This window comes from Moesziomyces antarcticus (assembly GCF_000747765.1).
Source record: "Moesziomyces antarcticus DNA, scaffold: scaffold_v10015, strain JCM 10317, whole genome shotgun sequence".
In the NCBI taxonomy this organism is placed as follows: Eukaryota; Fungi; Basidiomycota; class Ustilaginomycetes; order Ustilaginales; family Ustilaginaceae; genus Moesziomyces; species Moesziomyces antarcticus.
The window spans coordinates 77,363-93,818 of record NW_014638995.1 but is presented as its reverse complement, the minus strand read 5'-3'; the positions used below and the strand labels follow the sequence as shown (position 1 = coordinate 93,818).

Below are 16,456 nucleotides of genomic sequence, written 5' to 3'. Positions count from 1 at the left end.
CCTCCACCATACAAGCATTGATAGTGTAGGGGTATCATGAGTCGTTGCCACTCATCGCCTTTCTGAGGCGTGACTACCGATTCGACTCGACCGGGGTTCGAGTCCCCGTCAATGCATTCTTTTTTGTCTTTTTCGCCAAACGGGCTGTGTGGACCCTGTCCGCTCGGTCTCCATTTTTTGTAGGTGGAGCTGCATCACACATTTCGCCTTCCGACCACCATCGAGCTCATTCACGAGCACTGAGTCGCCGTCACGTCAAGATGGCCAAGAGCAATGCGCGCAAGGCTGCTGAGGCCGGCGGCCCCACATCCAAGCCCGGTGCTGGCAAGGGTGCTGCGGGCTGGGTGGTCCCCAAGGCGGTAGCGCATCCAGAACACCACCACACGCTCAATCACCTCGACCAGGTCGCGACGTTCTACTCGGTCCTTTCGTCCGCTTTGGCAGGAGAGCAAGGTGTGGGGATGGTAGGCCTGCAGGGCGAGATGGTGCGGTCGGCACGGACGTTATCGCGCAAGGCGGTGATCCGGCTGGATACGTCGGTCAAGCGAAGTGCATGCCCAAAGTGCAGCACGGCGTGGATCGAGGGATTGACGCTGGCCGTCAGGTGCAAGACTTCAGGTCCGCACGATCATGTGCTGAAGAAGCAGTGCAGAGTCTGTGGAACGAGTGTCAGGATCCCCGCTCCGAATGCGATCGATCTGCCACCACACACGGGGACCCATGGCGATCCCCAGCAGGAGGCCAAGGCGAGCGGAGACGGCGACCAGGATAAGGGAGAGAAGAAGCAGCGGATGTCGCAGAGGCAGCGACGTCACGTTGCGGTACTTCGGCGAGACCTGCTGAACGGTAGCAAGCCGTCGGTCAACCCGCGACTATCCCGTCGTCAACGCAGTCAGCTTCGTCAAGCACGCCTGTCGCGGAAGACGGAAGCCGCACCATTGCCGGCGCATCCAAAGCCAGGCTCACCATCCAAACTCAACACCGCCGTCGATGCACCACCGCCATCGGCGCAACTTCAAGCTCAAGGTACAGGTTCGGACGCCGCGCGACCATGTGACGCAGGCGTGCGCGTGCATCTGCCACAGTTCAATGACCGAGTCGCCGGCACCGGCTGGGACGACGCGCTTGGCACACTCTCCTCGTTGCCATCCTCGACAGACAGTCAGAGCCTGGATGTGTTCACGGCAGCAGCACGCGCGAGGGGAGACCACATGCTCGTGCGTGCCATCGGCAAGAACGGCTCTCTCGGCCCACAACTTCCTTAGAGCCCCTCTCAAACTTGCTTCATTCTTATACCCCAGTCAAGCACTGCAATGGCACACCAAGCGAAGCATGCAGACGTGTCTTCACTGTGATCAAGAGCGCGTGTCTTGTTGGGATAGACTGAGGAGATTAAGACCTGACTGAAACCGAGGTGGTGAGGAAGACTGAAAGGAGAAAGAACGAGATCCAAAAGCGAGCCGGGATGTGCAGCTTGACGGTTAATAAACAAGAGAGAAAGAGAGAGAGTAGATAAGGGGAGCGAGAAGCGCAAGGCAAAGTCCAAGATGAAGCGGGGGAGGCCGCGGGTTGATCACATGACGATGCACTTGGACGGTTGTGGCTCGGGACCGCCCTCCTGGGTGCCCTGCTCGGTCTCGCCGAGCATGGCCTCGAAGGCCTTTGCGACGTTTGCGTTATGACGCGCACTGACCTCGATCCAGGCAGCCTTGAGCTGCGAGGCGAGCTGCTTGCCTTCGGCCTCGGACACCTGACGCTGTACGTGAAGATCGCTCTTTTGGCCGACGATGACGCAAGGCACGGATTCGGTGCCGGTGTAATTGAGGATCTTGTCGTGGACGGTCTGAACCATGTCGAAGCTGTTGCGCGAAGCGATGCTGTAGACGAGCATGTAGCCGTGGATGCCGATGGCGTGTTTGGAGTTGAGGATCGAGTACTCGTCCTGGCCTGCGGTGTCGATGATGTCGCAGTCGTATTCCTGGCCCTTGTGCGTGATGGTCTTCTGGAAGATGTTCTCGATGGTCGGGTAGTACGAGTCGACGAAGGCGTCCTCGACATAGCGCACGATCAGCGACGACTTGCCTATATGTGCACAGAAACAAGAGGGAGAAGTGGATTCGGTCAGCTGTCGCGCGGCACACCGCCAGGGTCGAGGTCGAAGGATGCTTACCGACGGAGCGCGAGCCAAGGACGGCGATCTTTCTCTTCTTGCGAAGCGTGGAGCTGCCGGGAGCGGACATGATGGCAAAGGAGGGCGAGCTAAGAGAGGAACGCGGGGTTTGGTTGGATGCGAGGGTCTTGACGGGTCGAGGAGAAGGAAACGCGACGCGATGGTAGAGTTCTTGATAAACAAAGGACGATGGCCGGGCTTGTAGAACGAACGAGGGCTTGCGCTACGTGACGGTGGGCAGCGATCAAGCGAGTTCGGGTGGAGTGGAGGCCTCGCGGTGGATGCTGATGGCCACGGATGCGTGGAGCGACGCAAACTGAAACGAAAGTGTGCCAAATAGAGGGTGCGTTGCGAGAGCACCGGCGTCGATTGGGATGGAAGAATGCTGTGTGGACCCAAAGAGACGGATGACGAGGAGAGGAAAGCAGTGACGGCGGGTGGACGAACTGAAGGGTCGATACGGCAGCGAGGTGTTTCTGCCTGGTCGCCTCGCGCTTGCCATGGAGCAGCAGCTGCAGCAGGGCCAGACGGTAGCCGAACACCGCAGCGAGCATCTGCCCGAGCTGGAGCAGCTTCGCTGTAGCAACCACACAAATTTGTGCGGAGCGCAGACGCAGCAGGCCCGTTTCGCTCTCCTGCGCCCGGCTTTTCTTTTCTTTTTTTGATTTTCTTAGGGATTTCCCCCCTTTTTCTTTCTCTGGCTGCACAGCGCGGTGTGGGATGGGCTTGGCCAACGGCCGTGTGCGAATTGGTCACGGCACATCGCGTTGATGAAGCGAGTCGCTGTGTCGTGCTGCTGCTGCACGCCAGGTTTGGTATGTGCGCGGGCGTATCCCGTGGGTGGAGCAAGCAGCGTGACGATTGTGGCTTTGCGCCCCACCTCTTCATTCGTTGGATCTGCAATGCATGCTCTCTTCACTGCGTCCATATGACACACTGGCGCGAGACGGCCGATGAAAGGTGGGTGCTTATGAGATGCTGTTGCAGCCCCGTATGCAGGAATCGTCTGCGACGGTCACAGACCGATAGAATCCGTGCTTGAGCATCGGGAGGGGGAGTGCGAGGAGAGCAGAGAGGGGCTGGCCGTTTGGTTTGCTCCAGGATTTGCATTGGGGTTCGGGGCAGGAAATCATGGAATGCAAGCGAGTCGGGCGGGCGTCAGTTGGGCCGGATGAGCCGCCTAGCTGCAGCCGCTGCATCTCGGACCGGCCTTCGCCTCGTGACGCCGCCATCACCACCACCACCTCTTCCTCTTGCTCCCGCTGCAGCTTGTGCATGCAGTACAAGCCATTCCGGACGGCTCCGTTGCATGGCAGCGTGATATGAGGAGGTGCTGCTGCTGCTGCTGCTGCTGCTGCAGTGCCGCCGGAAGAGAGTTCTTCAGATGAAAGGCAATAACGAGCTAGAGTCGAGATTGGCTCGATTCAGGGTCCATCCAGCCCCAGCCAAGTTTTGCCGCGCTAGGCGCGCCAGCTGGTTGTCTTTCCGCTGGCTTGGATCCGACTCTTGCTTGTCCCTCACTTGCCCTGTCGCAGTCGCAGCTCGCCTCCTTGTTTCAGGGCATCTCCGAGCACGCTGTCTTGCAAGCGACGCGCGAGTCGAAACGGGCTTTTCGACCGACGCCAAGCCAAGCCCAAACCTAGGGCGGCGCGCGCGCGACAAAAGCGCACCTGAAACCTCTGCTCGGCGTGTCTTCCAGGGATGGAATTCCAGGCTTCGGCACCATCCCCGGCTTCGGTCGTGCCGAAGATTCTCCCACACTTCAGCACTCCGCTTTCTTTCTCTTCCCGAAGAGCCTGCGTGCTCACCCGCTGTTTCAGTCGATAGCAAGTCGTGCATACGATAAAGGCACACTGCCAGCCCTACTCGGTCCGAACCCATTTTTTTTCTCGGCTTCAGGAACTCGGAGATGAGTGGACCCTGAGCGCGCTTGGTTTAGTCACCAGCCAAGCGTCGCTCTCTAGATTGCAGCGTCAATTTCCGGTCGAAGGCAAACACGCATGCACGGACGCACCCTGCAGGCTCTCTTCGAAAGCGATTTCCGTCCAAGTGAGCTTCCACCTCCGACTCCAAACGCTCCACCAGGAATCCACTTCGGAATTGACATGCTACCGCAAAGGCATCTTTGAAACGGCGAGCCTAACTACAGCTTGGTGCGCTGCTCAGTCGCCGCCATGCCGAGCTCAAACTCCTCCAACCCGCGCCGGCTAGCATCGCTCGAATCTTCCACAAATGCGCAGCCGGATCACCCATCTGACACGCAGGATCAATCCAGGAAACACCTTCGACGCCAATTTCAGGAGCAATGCCTGCAGCCATCCGGCCTTGCTCGCGCGTCTGCTCGCGATCGGCGCGCGGAAGCCTGGCTCGAGCTGCTCGGCATCTCTCCGGAGAGGATCCACTCACACACGAAATCGGCGTTGGAAGCTGCCTCCATCGACGAGACCGTGGCACTCCCTTCATCCTCAAAGAGCGCTCCCAGCATCATCGATGATACGCTCAACGCCTCTGTGCCCTTGGACAAGGACGGCTGGCAGCTGGCCGGCAGCGACATACTCGATCACTCACTTCCAACAGACAGCGACGCAGGTGGCAGCGACCATCGATCCACTGTCACCGCTGCACGATCCAAAGCAACAAACTCCGAGTGGAAGGTCGTCGAGTCGAAAAAGACCAAGAGACGCAAAGGCGGCCAATCTGCAACCTCTCAGTCCCCCACGGCATCGCCTGACCTCGCGCACTCCCCGCGGATGAGCACTGGGCCGAGCGACACGTCAAACCCGTCAAGCCCTTTCATTTCCCCACAGTCGGCAGATACGTCCGTCACTGCGACGCCACCCGACGAAACATTACCTCCCACGTCACCACCGCCTCACCAGCCGCGCTTCCCGAATCTATCCGAGAGAGATGTGGAGCAGGTGGCCAAGGATGTCGACCGCAGCTTCATCGGTCCTGCCTTCAAGAACGTTTTCAAGTCCCAAGCTGAGGCTCAAGAGGAGAGGTCGCTGCGCCGAAAGCAGCTCACACACCTCGTCCTAACCACCCTCTCCCGCCATCCCACACTGCACTACTTTCAAGGCTACCACGACATCCTCTCGGTAGTCCTTCTGACGCTGGCCTCGACATCTCCACTGGCTTCGGCCTCGGGGCTGTTTGCGAACGACGAGCAGGAGGCGCTGGTTGAGCTCGTAGCCGAGCGAATCAGTCTGCATCTCATCCGCGACAGCATGACACCCGATCTGCTCCCCGTCATGGGCCAACTCAAGGTCCTCGGCAACCTGCTGCGCTTGTGCGATCCACCACTCGCCGAGCTCGTCGACCGTGCCTCGCCACTTCCGTTCTTTGCGCTGCCCTGGCTGCTGACCATGCTCACGCACGATGCACCCAACGTCGCCGTCATGCAGCGCGTGCTCGAGTTCGTCATTGCTCACGGGCCGGCGTCGGCGATATACGTATGCGCCGCCGTGGTCAGGTCGAGAAGGGACGAGATCCTCGCCATGGATGCGGACGAGCTGGACGACCCGGCGATGCTCCACGCGATTCTCAGCAGGCTCCCGCGCATCATACCCGATGGAGACGACCAGCGCTCCGACAGAAGTGGACCGGAAGGCTTGGCGGAGGAGGCGAGCATGTATACTGATCCGGACGTCGAACTGCCAAGTCTGGCGTCAGACCGGGCGCTCGCAGCGTCGCATGAGGAAAAGGAAATTGTCAAAGACAGCGGAACATCGATCTCGTCGCTGCTGCAAGAAGCTGTACAGCTGATGCGCCGCTTCGAGCTCGACTCGGCCGACGTTGGTGCGCACACCATCATGGGGCCCAAGAGCGTGCTCTTCACGTGGTCTTCGACGTTCACGCCCGCCAGGTCTGCGCACGATACCGAGTGGGCAGAGATGGATGCTGCTGCGGAAGCTGCGCTGAGCGGGCCGACTGACGCGGTCGTGCTCGACCCGCATCCGCCTCAGCCGGAAGCGCCGCCGGGGAGCGACGAGAAACCATCGCCGCTGCCGCCGGCGCACGTTGGCGCGCACCACGCACGCACGCTCGCGCTCGTCGGCATCAGCGGCATCCTCGTCGCTGCACTCTGGACCGCCTCGCAAACCGCGCCCAACGCCGCCATGTCCAACGACCAAACCAAACGCGTGCTCACGCTCATCGTCTCGCTCCTCTCCAACTTTGGCCGCGTCGTCGATGCCTAGCCTCGTATTGATGCAATTTCCCTTCGCAATGCAGCCCAAAGTCGGCGAGTCGCAGCGCCACATCACGCAACACGTTCGGGCCGAGTGTGGAGTTTCTTACTGTGGCATTGGTGAGGTTGTGCAAAACGGAACGAGACTAGAGTGCGAGGTAGTCCTTGACCTCGGACTCGGAGAGTTTTCTGAACACGGGGATGGGGTCGCCGTGGTCTCCGTTGCCGAGTGCCTTTGTGTGGGTTGCCGAGATGACGCCGATCTCGATGGTCTTTTCGGTCATTTGGCCCTCGAAGCCCTCCTTGAGCGTGAGGAGCGCGGTGTGGATGGCGTCTTCCTGCGAAATGTCGTCGTTGTAGCGCTTTTCGAGGAACGTCTTTGCGTTCTGCATGTTCTTGCCGATCGCCGACGCCTTCCACATGAAGTAGCTGCCACTTGGGTCCACCTGGTACAGACTTGGACCACGTGCACTGTCAAAGCCCGCCACAAGGAGAGAAACCCCAAAGGGACGGACACCTCCGCGCTGCGTAGCTTGTTGCATGAGTGTGGCGATCTCCTGCACGAGCACGCGCGTGGGCGGGTACTCGCCAAACGTCTTCCAATACGTCTGTGCCGCTTTGCGAGCCGACGAGACGAGCACGCGGAAGTCGGGTCCCATGCCAGAATACACCATGCCAATGTTGGGGCAGATGATGCTGATGCGTTCCAGCGCCGAGTCGTCCACGAGTGGCGAAGGTGCCCGCTTCTCGGTAGCAATCACGATCGCATTGGAAGCCTTGATGCCCAAAGAGGTCGCACCTTGTGACACGGCAGCAAGCGCATGCTCGATCTGCACAAGCTTGCCCGACGGCGAGAACGTCGTCAAAGAGAATCTACGCAGATGCAAGAAGCAAAAAAGCGTCAGTCTTGGTCCGGAAAGCCAAAGCGCTCGTGCAGTGCGAGTAGACGACTTACGAGTAGGCTCGGTCACCTGCACCTGCCGACATGTTGAAGTATGCGCCGCTGCGGTCGAATTGCACGGACAGGAATGTTGATCGGAAGCGAAGGTGTCGTCTTTCTAGGCCTGCTGCTTGCGAACAGAGGTATCGGCGCAATGCTTTGAGATGAGACGGTGGTGAGGATGAAGACCAACACCTGTAGAAGACGGCAACGACAGTGCACTGTGCAGCTTCGCAAGCTCCTGGGCCCAGCCAACGCGTCTTGCACCCTCCGCACTTCAGCCCAACCGCACACTCGATCACCTTTCCTCCACATGCGCAAAGGCCGAAATTGTTACGGACGCGATCTCACATTTTCGAACTTTCGACACCCTCCATCCTCACCGTCGTCAGCACGATATTCCACGATGCACAAGCATGAAAAGATGATGATTCGTACAATTACACATATCGCGGCATGGCGAACAAGAAGGCACTCGCGGACCGGGTCTATGTCCTGCGCATGATGACGTTCTTGGAAGCCGAGCGGTTGGGGTGTCTTCGCTTCTGGCGACCGAACCTGGCCTCGTCCGAAAGCGCCTCGACGCCCTTGCCCTCGGAGGCACCGGCGCCCTTGCTGAGGCCAAACCCGAACGTCTCTTCTCCCGCCGACTTCTTGGCGCCGCCAGACTTCTTTCTCTCTTCGGGGTCTTTGCGTCCCGATGAGGGTGTCCATGTGAATTCCCTTGCACCGACGGGCGCCTGTCCATCGTCCATAAAGTCGGCCGCACGTGGGCGGCGAGCCTGACGAGGGCCGGACGCCTTGAGCCTCTCTTCGAAGCTGCGCTTCTTGCCGCCTGCACGCCCGGATCCGCCGTCGTCGTCGTCGACCAGACGCGCACCTGTGCGAGCGCCCCTCTGGCGCGCGCGCACGTCGGGCGCCTGGTTGAGGTTCTTGGGTCGCTTGCCCGATGCGTCTCGTGCACGCGGGTCATACTGACCAAGATCGCCTTCGTCGGACGAGTCGCCCGAATCACCACCCTGCTCGTCGTTGTCGTCGTCGTCCGAGGAAGACGCGTCGGACTCCATGTCGGGATCGACCGACTCGCGGTCGCTCTCGTTCTCCTCGTCCTCGACCGCAGTGAGCTTGCGCGGTCCATCGCGCGCCGTCTTGAGCGCAGTCGACGGATTGAGCATGGCAAACTCTCGGCTGGATGTGTCGATCTGGAAGTCGGGGTCCTGGAACAGCTGCGTAAAACGCGAGTCGGACAGCAGATTGGCCGCGCCCGGTTTGTCCGAGCTCTTTGCCGCCTCGCCATCGACCTCGGGAGTCTCTGCGTCGCCCTCTGCGGCCGCGGCAGCAGCCTTGGCATCGCGCTTGGCCTGCTTCTTGGCCGCAGCCTGGGCGTCGCGTGCGACCTTTTCGGCAAGCTCCTTGTTGACGCGCACGCCGGCATCGAGCTTGGGATTCTTGATGGCGCGGATGCGCGACTCGGCCTGGTTCTCGAGCTTGGCCTTGATGGCGCGTTCGCGGGCGTCGGCGTACGCTGTGGGGTTGTTGAGCAGGCGGGCGCGCTCGTACAGCGCGAGAGACACAAAGTAGCCGTGCATGTAGGGGCGCAGCAGCTGGGTGCCGATGAGGTGCGACATGCTGAGGCGCTCGAGCTCGGCGCGGTCGACGAACTTGAAGTCCTCGTAGACACCCTTGCCGGCGCCGGCGCCGCCCGTGTCGACGCTGTCCATCTCGTCGGTAAGAGTGTCGATGTAGGAGCACCAGCGTGGCGCGGGACCGAGAGCAGGCACGTACCATGCGGCCATCTGGGTGCCCTCGACTGCGGCCATCAGCAGACCGGTGCCTGGGTAATGCGCCACATCGTTGATGTCGGTTGCCGCCGAGGGCGGGGTGACGGAAACGAGGTTGTCGCCCGAGTCCTTGTCCCAGATCTTGATGACCTTGGCATCGGCACTGAGCACCTTGCCCTCCGCCTCGGAGCGTGTTCTTGGTCCGGAGCCCCCGGTGTTGGCGGCGGCCTTGTCGCCAGGCCACATGAGCTTCTTGATGGGGAGACCGAATCCTTGGTCCTTGGTCTGGTATGGACGATCCATGCGCAAGTCGTACAGCAGCACATGGCCGGTGTTGGTGCCGACGGCGAGGTTGAGGCCGTCTTCTGCGCCTGCGAGTGCCGTGACGGAGAGCGAGGCGAGCGCCTCCTTGGTTGCCGACATGTCGTCCGCATCGTCCAGCACGCCGGGCAAGTTTCGGCGCGCGACGAGCAGCGCTGCATCGAGCACGGTTTCGGTGGCGACACTGAGGACGCCTGCGCGCTTGCGCATGCGCGAATCCCACATCTCGACGACGCCGGTGCCTTCTGTGCCGAAGCAGAGGAGACCGTGCGCTGGGTTGACGTCGATGGCATTGCATCCGGCGGGCTCGCCGAGGTCTCCGCCGCCGAGCACAAATGGCGCGAGGAAGCGGCCCTGATCGAGATTGAGGCGGTAGACCTCTCGTCCTGCGGCGGCTACGACGGCATCAGCCGAGGGGAAGTGGTAGCCGAGAGCGCGGCCAAACTTGGGGATGCGGACGCGAGCATGCGCGCCGCCTTGTGCCTGGAGCTGGACGGTTCGGTCGGTTTGAAGATGAAGCGACTTTGTCCAGTCGTCGGAGAGCATCTGTCACAGCAGCAAAGCAAGAAAATTGCGGCGGGATAGGTCAGCATGCCGTCAATCTAACGAGCGGATGGAGCGACGAGCCGAGGGGTGGAGATCAGATTGCTTGTCTCAGCGTCGAGACACACGAGAGCGAGCCCTCGCATGCCTCTGCAGCTAATGTAGATAAGGTTATATTTTATGGTAGGATCATCATATGGAATGTCCGACCCGAGGTGAACAGGAAGAAAACTTACCAAAAAGTCGACGTTCTCGGCGTCTGTGTGGCGCTCGAACTTGAGACTGAGCTGCTCGCAGTCCCACACCCTGATCTGAGGCTTGTAGGTGCCTGTGGCGACGATGGACTGACCATCGCGTGTGGCCGCGATGCGGTTGCTGGCTTCTGGAAACTCAAAGTCCTGGATGAGCTCGATGCGGGAGAGGATCTCTTCGTCCTTGAGAGCGGTCTTGCGTTTCTTGCGCTTGTTGGACGAGCCGGACCTGCGCAGGAGGTCTGGGAGCGAGGACGAGTTGAAGGAGGTACCTGCTGCGCCTGCAGAGGCAGCACCACCGCCCGAGACTGTGTAGACACGAGCAGGCTCTACTGCTGCCGGCATGGTGGCGTGGGAGATGGGTGGAGTGTACGAGAGAGTTTTGAGATGAGCTGGCGCGAAGCTAGCGTGGCGGCTCTAGAGCCTCGTAGAGCGCAGCAAGCACATGGAGCTCGCACCGTGCGCCTGTCTGTAGTGTGCCGGGGAGGTGCAGTGGACCTTTGAGGATGGTGCTGGAGGTCAAGGTGGGAGGACAATGTGATAGAGAAAGAGAAGGAGGGTCTGGCTCTTGGCTAGGCTGTGCGTTTCCAGAAGGCGATTTTGGTGATCCTTCGCGCGCTGCAGCTCTGCCAAAGCAAGAGGAAAAAAAAGTTTGGAAGCAGAGCGCAGCAAAAATTCCAGCGCCTCGAGCCGGCACTTCCGACTCCCGCCATTTGGCTCGAGTTGAGCTCACTTTCTTCGCAGCCGGAAGGGCCGAACCGCCGAGTCCATCATCCTGCTCATCACGCACGACGCAGCTCACCTCATCAGCCCCAATCGTACCTGCAGCCGTGTCATCTTGCGTCGGAAGCATCCGCTGCCAGAACTGTTTGGAGTCACATTCACCACCGCATCTCATCGGCATAACCACACATCGCAAGCATGTCCAAGAAGGGAGGTCAGGCTGCGGCCGCTGCGGTCTCGACGTTTGTCAAGCTGCTCGTGCCCGCCGGAAAGGCATCTGCACAGCCGCCCGTGGGTCCAGCGCTCGGTGCCAAGGGTGTCAAGGCGATGGACTTTGCCAAGGAGTTCAACGCCAAGACCGCGCATCTCGAGGTGGGCCTCCCCACGCCCGCCATCGTCAAGATCAACCCGGACCGCACATTCTCATTTGAGATCAAGAGTAAGTTGCGGTCTCCGACATGTACGATTGTCGACTTGCACAGGAGAACTGACAAACGATCTGACGTTGCACTGATACAACAGCGCCACCAACGTCGCTACTGCTCAAGCGCGCTGCTGGCATCGAGACGGGTGCGGGCAAGGCAGGGTCGCAGGTGGCAGGCACCATCACCATGAAGCACATCTATGAGATCGCAAAGATCAAGATGCAGGACGTCAAGGGCGTTCAGGAAGAGCAGGTAAGCTCAGCCGCGCTCGTCCCCAAAGTTCATCTGTCAACTTCCACTGACTTGACTCCACAATTGTCTTCTGGTTTCGCTACAGATGTGCAAGGTCATCGCCGGCAGCGCAAGGAGTATGGGCCTGCGCATCGTTCGATAAGCCACGTCTTCACCTTGATCTTTCTCGAGATGCATCCCTCTGCCGCTCCGTGTACTTGTAGCATTCAATTTCGACTCCTCATTCACGCATCTCTGCACCTTCGCACACTGTGTGCCGCTTGACGACAACATCGCACTGAAGAATCACAAACAAAGCAAGAAAGCACGAGAAACCAGATTGAATACGAGGCTGTGGATATAGTACACGAATGCTAGAGCCAATGAGGCGGATCATGGAGGCAGAGAGAAAAAAGGTGCGGTACGAAGCATCGAACGCAACGGGACAGTTTTGGTGTGCGAGAAAAGCACGCTTCCGGAATGAGAGGCTTAGACGGTGCCCGAGCCGACGTGGGCGGTGGCGGTGGTGCTACCGGTGGCGACGTCCTGGGTGACCTCGATGTGGCCCTGCTTCTTGTTGCCCGTAGCCTCGCGCTTCGACCTGTAGTTCTTGATGGCCGACTTGATGGCGTCCTCCGCCAGCATGGAGCAGTGCAGCTTGACGGGCGGCAGGCAGAGCTCCTGTGCGATCTCGGTGTTCTTGATCTTGCCGGCCTCCTCGAGCGAGAGACCCTTGACGCGCTCGGTCATGTAGGAGGACGAGGCGATGGCAGAACCGCAGCCGAAGGTCTTGAAGCGGACATCCTCGATGATGCCGTCCTCGTTGACCTTGATGGACAGCTTCATCACATCTCCACATGCCGGTGCACCGACGAGGCCGATACCGACGTTCTTCTCGGTCTTGAGGAAAGAGCCGACGTTGCGGGGGTTCTCATAGTGGTCGATGACCTTTTCGTGGTAACCACGTCGCTGAACGGGCGCACCGAATGCGGATTGCGAGCGTGCGACGTTGGCGACGGCGGGGCGTGCGACCGAAGAGAAGGCGGCGCTGCGCGAGGTGGAGACGGCGGCCTGCCTGGCGAGGGGAGCGAGAGCGTTGCGGAACATGATGATGTGGGCGATCAACTGTGGATGCGAATAAGCAAAGTTGAAAGTCGTTGAATGTCGTGAATGATAGATGGATGTGGTGACGGAAGGATGGCGAGTGAGGGGCACGCGCAGATACGGGCAGCGAATGAAATCGGGATGGAAAGCCGATTAACCTAGCGAATGCCGACGCAGCAGTCGCAGCAGCAGTGTGACTGGGCAAGGCGGCGGGGCGAGTGGCTGAACTGTGCTGAGCATCCGGCGATTGTTGCCACACTTTTCTTTGGGCTGCACGCGACTCCCACAGGCTGCCGACAGAAGGCCATATGATGCGATCTGATTAGGCAGGCAACTCATCCTCTCCCTCAGCGGACCGAGTGGAAAATGCTGAGCGCACGACCGGTCGGCCGCGGCCGCCCACACAGAGCGAAAAATGACTAACCCAGCCGCGCAGAGCCACCGAGCGCCTTTTTCCGGGATTAGCGACAACTTCTCCACCCCAAGAGACTCGCACGAAAAAGGTATTTTCAAATCGGCATCAAATCTGCCGACTAGCCCGATCATAATCAATCGGGCGAAGCATGAATTTCGCGCCCAGGTCCGTGTCGGGACGGAAGCGACATCGCCGAGCCGCATCATTGTCTTTTCATTTTTGACGGCCTGCTGAGCGAGACCCGACGATGAAACCATGGATCAGGTGTCAATTTCAAATTGCATTGCGCTAGACAGAGTGGCGAGCAGGCCAATCACTCTCTGCGCAGTGGGTCGTTGGAGGCCAACCTCAAACGTGCCGGCGGCTTGAGCTACAGCGTGACAACGGGCTGGTGCAGTTCGGGCCGAAGTGGGCATGAATGGCATGCAGATGTCAAAGCGCGTTTGGCCGCGCGCATTGTTGTCGCTGCGCCGAGCCCGAGCGGCAGCCACTTTGACAGGGCAGAGAAAATGAAGCGTGACGCGCCCTAAGTCACTGCGTTCCCATGCTCCTCCCTTGAGCCACACTGGAGCCTGCATCGGCTGCATCGCCTGCACTGCCTGCACTGCCTGCATTTCCTCCCCGAGCCGGCACTACTCCGAGCAGGCGCGTGCTCAAAGTGTTCGGACCCAAGCCGAACCAACCCTGATCGGCATCCGGCAGCGGCAGCAGCAGCGGAGAGACAATCCCAAACCCTGTCGAGAGAGCGAGCCTGAACATGTCCACCGCGAGGCAAAGGTTGTAAGTTAAACGCTGCAGGCTTCGGCCGCGATTGGCGTCGGCGTGCAATTTCAAGTTCGCGATCTGCAGGAGGCTCTTTTTTTGGCTATGCAGCTCGCACTCACACTCAACCTTGTGACTGACTGCATCCCACTTACAGCGGTAATCGACGGCATGGCCGCTCGGCAGCGCACCTGCGACCTTTTTCGCGCTCCGATCCTCGGCTGCTCTTCTTCCTGCCCGTCTGCCTTGACGGCGCCCCTTCCCTCAACGCCGATGCAAGCCTTGGCAAGAATGCGATTCCGATATCGCGATGCTGCCGTGATGCTGCTTGGCTCAGCTCACGGCTCTGCTCCCACCTCACCGGCCAGCCGCAAGCTCCACATGGTCATGTTGCCCTCGATCCTGCCGACGAGCCTCGAGCCTCCAGCCGCACGTCAGCGCCACTCAAATTCTGCTGCAGCTTTTCTTCCAACAGCTCGCGCGGGCACCTCGGCCCTCCATGCCCAACGACCTTGCAAGAAGTCGCCGCATGCTCGATCCGCCCATCTCACCCTTCCAGGATCTCAAACCTGAGACACAGGGTTCATCGCCTCCCTCGCTCCGGCTTGCCTTCTTCCACCCATCTCGCTTGCAACCACACAACATCAACGCGCCAGATGTGCTGCCGCCTCCTTCGCTCCGAGGTGTCCACCTCCAAGCCCTGATCGTCTCCGTTCCGGCCTCGCTTGCATCGACTGCTGTCGCCCTGGATCAACACAACACGGACACACGGACGCTCGTCCGCTTGCGACTGTCTTCAACCAGCACAGGTACAGGGGTGTCTAAATAGAGCCGGGGCGCTTCCCACCACCCTCCTCTACGCAACCACTTTGCAAAAGAGTCGACGACGTAGAAGCTCCAGCCAACAAAATGATCTCGTCGAGATCGAGCTCAACGATGAGCGCGATGAGCATGGTGCTCTTTGTGCTTCTGACGCTCGCTGCCTCGGCATGTGCGCAGATGGCCCCCGTGCGCTCTCGACCCGTCCGAGCGCGCGATGCCTTCTCCGACCAGGACCCCCTCAACAAAGAAGGCGAGGACCACGGCAAGCCCACCGTGCCTAGTGGTGCTTCGCTCGTCTCGCTCCCCATCACCTCGGACGCCTCGGTCGCAACCTACTGGACCGCCAACCCGAACAACGCCACCGCCACCAACGCCTATATCATGATGCACGGTAAGCTGCGCGACGGGGCCAATTACTGGAGCGTACTCGACACCGTGCTGGAGCAAGCCGTCAAGGCGAAGCATGCCGGCGCCGTCAGCACCTCCATCGTCACCGCCCCGCAGTTCTACTCGACCAGGCTCAACTCGGGCCAATACACCAACAGCCAGATCGCCTTTGCCGACACCAACGTGTGGCAGGCAGGAGAGGCAGCCAATCGCCCGATCGGAACCAACGTGACCAGCTTCGATGCTCTTGACGCACTCCTCGCCGAGTTCAGCGACACGGCAAAGTACCCTAACATGAAGCAGATCACCTTTGTCGGCCACGGCGGCGGCGCACAGCTCATCTCGCGCTACGCTGTGGTGGGCGCGGGTCTGCCGAGCGGGAGCAAGATCCAACTGCGGTATGTTGTGGGCGATCCCTCGTCCAATCCCTACTTCACTCTCGATAGACCTCTGCAAGACACTTCGGTCGCAGATAAGGCCACATGTCCGCTCTACAACCGATGGCGCTACGGCTTTGACCGCTTCAACGGCACGCGGGCGGCGCCGTTGATGACGCCGCAGCAGTACTTTGCTCGCTTTGTCACGCGCGATGTTCGCTGGGTGGTCGGCTACCAGGATACCACCAACGACGGCGACGACACGTGCATGGCCAAGCTCCAGGGCGGCGAAGCACGACGCGATCGAAATCTGGCCTGGTGGAGATACCTCAACACGCTGGCCGGAACCAACCAGGACCTCACTGGCTTCCCTGGAGCCTTGCCTGGCATGACGAGTTGGGCCAACGTCACCAACAGTACGCTGGCGCATAGATTGACGGTGGTGTACGATGCCGATCACAACGCCCAGGAGGTGTACACGAGCATAGAGGGTACGTCGGCTCTGTTTGACGACTCGAGCAACGTGCAGCTTGGGTGGAGACCACAGGGCTGGAGAAACGTCACAACGGCAACACAAACAAAGTCGCCAGCAGCAGGATCCGCCGGCGCAAACTCTTCACCCGCAGCGACGATTGGTAGCTACAGGGCCGTGGCAGCATGCATGGTCCTGGCCGCATTCGTCTCGATCGCAGTCTCGCTGCTTTAATTGCCCGCACAGGCTCTGCCTCTCCCTGTACTTCTATTCTTCATAGCAACGACGCATCGCATTGTTCACAGTCCTTCATGAATGTGATTCGTGGCGTGGTGAAATCGGACTGTCGTTTCGATCGAAAGCAAGTACAGTTCTGAATGCAAGCGGGGTTGACATCATCAACCATATCAATCGAAACGCATGCCAACGCCAGATACAGTAGCCCTCCTCGCCTCGCGCCCTCCTCGCCTCGCTGAGCTTTGGGCGCCTACTCTCGCTCTAAACCCGATTCCAACGAGCTCAGTGCGACTCGCACGTACGACA

The 16,456-nt window shown here is 60.1% G+C and overlaps 10 protein-coding genes and 1 non-coding gene across 11 annotated transcripts; 6 read left to right on the top strand and 5 right to left on the bottom strand.

Moving 5' to 3' along the window:
* Nucleotides 1-14: 14 nt before the first annotated feature.
* PAN0_t015d0002 lies at nucleotides 15-116 on the top strand. Its single transcript has 2 exons — nucleotides 15-50; nucleotides 82-116. It is a non-coding gene; the product is annotated as a tRNA-Gly (tRNA).
* Nucleotides 117-260: 144 nt separating this feature from the next.
* PAN0_015d5058 (uncharacterized protein) lies at nucleotides 261-1,265 on the top strand (the record flags this gene model as incomplete). The annotated part of the gene is made up of 1 exon (XM_014799368.1): nucleotides 261-1,265. The coding sequence occupies one exon, from the start codon at nucleotides 261-263 to the stop codon at nucleotides 1,263-1,265; it is 1,005 nt and encodes a 334-aa protein (XP_014654854.1).
* Nucleotides 1,266-1,573: 308 nt separating this feature from the next.
* PAN0_015c5057 (RAS-2) lies at nucleotides 1,574-3,098 on the bottom strand (the record flags this gene model as incomplete). The annotated part of the gene is made up of 4 exons (XM_014799367.1): nucleotides 1,574-2,082; nucleotides 2,171-2,341; nucleotides 2,494-2,747; nucleotides 2,932-3,098. 4 exons carry the CDS (start codon nucleotides 3,096-3,098, stop codon nucleotides 1,574-1,576), a joined length of 1,101 nt encoding a protein of 366 aa, XP_014654853.1.
* A 1,246-nt stretch (nucleotides 3,099-4,344) lies between these two features.
* PAN0_015d5056 (uncharacterized protein) lies at nucleotides 4,345-6,369 on the top strand (the record flags this gene model as incomplete). Its single annotated transcript, XM_014799366.1, has 1 exon — nucleotides 4,345-6,369. The coding sequence occupies one exon, from the start codon at nucleotides 4,345-4,347 to the stop codon at nucleotides 6,367-6,369; it is 2,025 nt and encodes a 674-aa protein (XP_014654852.1).
* Nucleotides 6,370-6,505: 136 nt separating this feature from the next.
* Nucleotides 6,506-7,346, bottom strand: PAN0_015c5055 (N-terminal nucleophile aminohydrolase; the record flags this gene model as incomplete). The annotated part of the gene is made up of 2 exons (XM_014799365.1): nucleotides 6,506-7,232; nucleotides 7,315-7,346. 2 exons carry the CDS (start codon nucleotides 7,344-7,346, stop codon nucleotides 6,506-6,508), a joined length of 759 nt encoding a protein of 252 aa, XP_014654851.1.
* A 441-nt stretch (nucleotides 7,347-7,787) lies between these two features.
* On the bottom strand, nucleotides 7,788-10,540 carry PAN0_015c5054 (NUC153 and WD40 repeat-containing nucleolar rRNA processing-related protein; the record flags this gene model as incomplete). The annotated part of the gene is made up of 2 exons (XM_014799364.1): nucleotides 7,788-9,947; nucleotides 10,181-10,540. The coding sequence occupies 2 exons, from the start codon at nucleotides 10,538-10,540 to the stop codon at nucleotides 7,788-7,790; spliced, it is 2,520 nt and encodes an 839-aa protein (XP_014654850.1).
* Nucleotides 10,541-11,116: 576 nt separating this feature from the next.
* PAN0_015d5053 (mitochondrial 54S ribosomal protein YmL19) lies at nucleotides 11,117-11,737 on the top strand (the record flags this gene model as incomplete). The annotated part of the gene is made up of 3 exons (XM_014799363.1): nucleotides 11,117-11,357; nucleotides 11,441-11,595; nucleotides 11,681-11,737. 3 exons carry the CDS (start codon nucleotides 11,117-11,119, stop codon nucleotides 11,735-11,737), a joined length of 453 nt encoding a protein of 150 aa, XP_014654849.1.
* Nucleotides 11,738-12,063: 326 nt separating this feature from the next.
* On the bottom strand, nucleotides 12,064-12,681 carry PAN0_015c5052 (FeS cluster assembly scaffold IscU; the record flags this gene model as incomplete). Its single annotated transcript, XM_014799362.1, has 1 exon — nucleotides 12,064-12,681. One exon carries the CDS (start codon nucleotides 12,679-12,681, stop codon nucleotides 12,064-12,066), a length of 618 nt encoding a protein of 205 aa, XP_014654848.1.
* Nucleotides 12,682-13,624: 943 nt separating this feature from the next.
* PAN0_015c5051 (uncharacterized protein) lies at nucleotides 13,625-14,244 on the bottom strand (the record flags this gene model as incomplete). Its single annotated transcript, XM_014799361.1, has 3 exons — nucleotides 13,625-13,844; nucleotides 14,011-14,118; nucleotides 14,198-14,244. The coding sequence occupies 3 exons, from the start codon at nucleotides 14,242-14,244 to the stop codon at nucleotides 13,625-13,627; spliced, it is 375 nt and encodes a 124-aa protein (XP_014654847.1).
* A 110-nt stretch (nucleotides 14,245-14,354) lies between these two features.
* PAN0_015d5050 (uncharacterized protein) lies at nucleotides 14,355-14,684 on the top strand (the record flags this gene model as incomplete). Its single annotated transcript, XM_014799360.1, has 1 exon — nucleotides 14,355-14,684. One exon carries the CDS (start codon nucleotides 14,355-14,357, stop codon nucleotides 14,682-14,684), a length of 330 nt encoding a protein of 109 aa, XP_014654846.1.
* Nucleotides 14,685-14,764: 80 nt separating this feature from the next.
* On the top strand, nucleotides 14,765-16,147 carry PAN0_015d5049 (uncharacterized protein; the record flags this gene model as incomplete). The annotated part of the gene is made up of 1 exon (XM_014799359.1): nucleotides 14,765-16,147. The coding sequence occupies one exon, from the start codon at nucleotides 14,765-14,767 to the stop codon at nucleotides 16,145-16,147; it is 1,383 nt and encodes a 460-aa protein (XP_014654845.1).
* Nucleotides 16,148-16,456: the final 309 nt, after the last annotated feature.